The sequence below is a fragment of the Limulus polyphemus genome, unplaced genomic scaffold (assembly GCF_000517525.1).
Source record: "Limulus polyphemus unplaced genomic scaffold, Limulus_polyphemus-2.1.2 Scaffold6976, whole genome shotgun sequence".
Taxonomy (NCBI): Eukaryota; Metazoa; Arthropoda; class Merostomata; order Xiphosura; family Limulidae; genus Limulus; species Limulus polyphemus.
Window position 1 is genome coordinate 1 of NW_013672586.1, and position 4989 is coordinate 4989.

A 4989-nucleotide genomic window follows, 5' to 3' on the forward strand; every position below is an offset into this window, starting at 1 on the left:
CTGAATTGTGTTCTATTTTTACCAGCAGTAAAACCTTCATTTTCAGTCTTTAGTTACTGCTTGATTTAGAAAAACATGTATACAATTTTGTAAAATATTTCTTGTTATTTCAAAAAATGAATCAATAATGTTTTTAATTTCATAGTAACATAAAAATAGGTTTTAATTTACTTGTGAAGTTTTTACAAAATATTTACTAGCCTACCAACGACTGAATAATTCTCTTTTGTTGTTGTTTGCACTCTAAGTAGTAAGGACAAGCTTGTTAAAATGTGACTTATTGGTTACCATTCAAAAATGTCTTTGTAATATTGAGGGTTAGTCTTAGTTTAGAAGAATGATATCCTAGTTCCCATGCTGTAATTCCAGTTTCTCCATCCATGTATTGTTTATTACCAGGAGATATGCTTAGCTTGATTATAGAGACTTTTTGATTGAAGGGTTCACTTTCATAACCATAGCCTTTAATTTGTGAGTGAGGTCATTGAGTGTTGAAAAATAACTGTTGGTAACACATATATTTCAGACTGTCCTTTGTCAGGTTAAGTTTTTGATATAATAGAAAGTTTGTGCATAGACAGTGCAGTGGACTTGGAAAGAAAATGAAATTTCTGGTGAAACAGTTTTTTTCACTCTGACGTACGGGGAGACTTCATAATCTACTTTTTTACAAACACACACACACACACTGAGTCTGGGTAGCATTTTCTAAAAAGTTGTTGAAAGATCATTACTGTGACTTAGTTCACCAAATCTTCTTGATTGTGATGTAAAATTTATCAAAATGATTAGGCAAAAAGTAATGGGCAACAAATTTTCATCATAAATCAAATGGATAATTTCTTATCAAAGTTTTTTTGTGCATGCACTTAATGTAGTACAGAAATGAAGCTGGAATAACTCTTGAAATACCTGTAAGATGGTTCTACAAATAATTGTGTTTGATGTCATAGAAACCTGCCATGTTTAGGTTCAGCTGAAATAAATAATTTTCAGGTTTCATTATTATTATTTTTTAATCTGTCTCAGGGAACTGAACCATAACTCAGCCTTTAATGACTAGATCACTAAAACACTGGATAATCTGGAACATTACTTTGTTCTCCAGTGCTTAAGTTTTTTTATATCAGGATGTTGTGGTGAATTATAGAAAATAAATCCTGAAAGGTTTAAATTCTCTGTTTGTTTTGATTTCCAGCTAGTAAGAATAGCCAAAGTTTTAGGGACAGAGGAGCTCTTCGAATACCTGGACAAGTACCAGATAATATTAGACCCCAGGTTTAGTGATATTTTAGGAAGGTAAGTGTTATGAATTGAATTTCATTGGAACCTGTAACAGTGTTTGTGAGTAGTGTATCTTAATTCCTAATGCACTTTACAGAATGGAGTAGGAATGTTAGACATTTTCCTTCTAACCACTAACATGATTAGAGGATCCTTTAACTTTTTCCTAAGTGTTGTTTATCAGTTATTTTTGTTTTTCATTTGGTGAGTCATTGCTACTTCTTTTCTTCAGACATTCAAGGAAAAGATGGGAGAGATTTGTCCACAGTGAAAACCAACACTTAGTCAGTCCAGAAGCACTGGACTTTCTGGACAAACTCTTAAGGTACGACCACCAGGAGAGGTTGACGGCCAGAGAAGCCATGGAACACCCTTACTTCTGTAGGTGTCAGTCTTGCTTGTAAAGTAACTAATAATGTGTTTATGTGCATTAAAAGTAGGGATTGCTTTTTCTGAATCCTAGAATTCTAAATCTTTTATTTATTTTGTTCTATTTTATCTGAATTTTTTATCTTAGTTAAATAATTAAAAAATAATGTGAAAACAGGAGGTTTGTAAAACTTTCAGCATTTGCACATATAGCTTTGTTATTACAACCATTGTCTTACCTTACGATTGCTTGAATCAGGTCTCATATTACAAATGTTGATATATTTTCTGTGTTTTGTTCTCCACTTCTGGTAATTTAAACATGGAACTATTTCATTTTAATGACTATGATGTACTTAACATACTTGAAAATAAATAGATATGTTATGTAGTTCGTCCATTTAGATCCAGGAGTAGTTGAAAGTTTCAGCTGTAGGTTACCAAGCTTTAATCTACTGTGCTAGAGACGTTTTGCAACTGACGACTTCTTCTTTTCCATCTTTTTATAAGCAAATTAAAAGAGTAGATCTAATAATGAACCATTAACTTACTCATTGTTCGGTGATAGATTGTATGGTACCTGCACCTTTACGTTATCAGCCTAACAATAAACCACAATTGTTGCTATGGTTAATTTTGTACATCTTTTTATAAGCAAATTAAAAGAGTAGGTCTAATAATGAACCATTAACTTGCTCATTGTTCGGTGATAGATTGTATGGTACCTGCACCTTTACGTTATCAGCCTAACAATAAACCACAATTGTTGCTATGGTTAATTTTGTACATGATCAGGTTAACAATTACACAACAAAGTAAGTAATTTTGGAACCATGAATTTATGGACCCATGAAATTTACAGCAATATGTTGTTAGGTTTTTGTTTTTATAAACATAATTTTATGACACGTTGTAACTAAAATATTGTTAATATATTTCTTTGAGTATAGGTAGTTTAAGTAACCTATTAAAAGCTTATTTGACTTTCTACAAGTTTCATTCATGTTGTACTTTTAAAGATTTTGTGAATTTTCTTGCAGATCCAGCAGTGAAGGATCATCAGACAAGATTCGAACAAATTACAGGACACGCTAATTCTCCCCCACCTATAACATCAGGTACCATTATGTTATCAGCTTAACAACAAACCACAGTTAATAGTCTGTATAATCACCTAAGCCCGATCTTGCCGTCAGCACTTCATAAACTCATACATTTATGAATTCAGAGATGATAAAACACAGTACAAGTAATTTTTCTTCATATACAACATCAGGTTTATGTTATTATTTAACAATAAAAAAACAAGTGTTTGTTTTGTCAGAAGAGGGAAAATACTGTACTTAATGAAGAATCCTGTACACATTTAAAAGTAGTGTATTCTGCTAATGTTCATTAAGTTAGTATTCTCAACAAACTATTTCACAAGAAAAGCTCATTTCCAATACGGTACTTCCTTCTTCTCACAAGATTATCAATTCTCGTTCATTGCTGCCCTCTGTATGTGAACTTTTTCTATACACATGTCACAAGCCTTCTGCTCCCCCACCATTGGAATCAAGTGATTCCAACGTGTGTCTCATGTAAATCATCATGTGTCACTTCCACCAGTAGGAGCATAGTATATTCACATGATGCATGTGACTCCCTCTATGTGCCTCTAACAGACTATCATTTCTTGTTTGACAGTGCTTGTGTTTGGACGTGTTTTTTTTGCCTTGATTTAATCAGTTTGAGATACAGTTTCTTCTCAGAGTGGTTATATTTTATAAATTTCCCAGTTTTCTTTCAAATTACCTTAACCCTGTCGCCCCGGGTATACTTTACTGCGCATGACACAAAGCTTTAGCGTCTTACATTCAGAATTTTATTAAACTACTTTTGTTTATGTTATACCAATTAAAATAGCATAAAATCGTAGCTAATAATACATATTTTACTAGTATACAAGTTTTAGGTTCTTAATTCTACAAAGAAATATTTTTAAAAAATTATAAAAATCTAGTGTGACCCATGTGACACATTTTGTCTTAGCATGTCATCATCCCTGTTTTATCCATCACCCCTAGAAAATGTACGAAATTAAACGTAAAATACTCTATAAAATCGTTATTGCTCAAAGAAACCACCATAATTTTTGTAGTATTCAGTTTTGTTTGGTTAGAGCTATCGAATAGAAAATCAGACCCCTCCTGCTACACTCACCTGTCGCATCCTCTCTTTCACAATTTGTTGATAGTTCTCTCTTACCTTTCATTATATATTACCTATAACCAATAGAAATCAAAGGATTTCATCTATCAAATGACATATTGTATAACGTATTTTGAACACAATATTGTCAATTTCACTCAGAGCACAAGATTCGTTCCTGTGGGAAAGTTAAGGACTAGCTTGGATGAATTTGTAACGGCTCTTGTCGCATAGTTAGAAAGCCAGGAAATTTTTTAGAAGTAAGTGAATTTGTATACTTTTTGCATGTTATTAGTCTATATTCGTCGATGCATTATTTGATTAAATAAAAATTGTTAAGCGCTTTACTATAATTACTATAAATAATCAGGCTTAACTCTCATCTACAGTCGAGGGCAAGAAAAAAGAAGATTGGGTAAATACTTTATTTCTTGGTTTTCATATTTATTCTTTATTTATTAACTAAAGTAACTAAAATGTGAAAATATGGATCTTTCTAAGTTATATAAGAATAGATTAGGTAAAATAAGTAATAATAATAATAATATAAATAAAATGTTTCATGAGGCACGAATACTAGCAGCTCGTGGGTAATGTAATTCGATAGCGTAACGTGAGCTTCACGTTCCCCTAGTGATTTAAAGTTTATAATGATGCGGATAATAGTTAGACAAGGTTCAAAGGGCAATAAAACAATAAAATTTATTATAAATAGATGTATAATGTTACAAACTTAGAGCTACTTAGAATAAACGAATATAGTTTCATGTTGCAATTTGAAGTCATTCTAGAAAGAAAAAAGGTTAATTTAGGTTTATTTAAATTTTTTTTTTGGTGGTTATGAGGTCAGTTGAATTTACTGATCCAATTTTGAGATAGGGTAGAGAAAACAGTAGATAACTAATAAGGTTTTACTGAAAAAAAACGTTTGAAATGCATTTAGGAGGTTTTAGGGATTACACAAAGGAAATTTGAGATGGCGAAAAGTATTTTTAATTTTAACATGAAAATTACTTTGCACATGGACTATTCAAAACAAATACTCAATATACCCATGGACAAATCTTTATTTTAATTTTTTAAAAATACTTCACTAAAAAATAAGAATTTTTGTATGTAAAAGACTTGTAATATTACCTGAAA

At 31.3% G+C, this 4989-nt stretch overlaps 1 protein-coding gene across 1 annotated transcript in view; it reads left to right on the plus strand.

The window, feature by feature from the left end:
• Positions 1-1150: 1150 nt before the first annotated feature.
• LOC106474230 (casein kinase II subunit alpha-like) overlaps positions 1151-4989 on the plus strand; it is a gene marked incomplete at its 5' end in the record, with an annotated part of 9572 nt that continues 5733 nt past the window's right edge. Inside the window, 3 exons of the mRNA XM_013934921.2 lie at positions 1151-1299; positions 1517-1665; positions 2694-2771. Of these exons, the coding sequence (XP_013790375.1) occupies positions 1151-1299; positions 1517-1665; positions 2694-2771 (376 nt within the window). The remainder of the gene's footprint in view (positions 1300-1516; positions 1666-2693; positions 2772-4989) is intronic.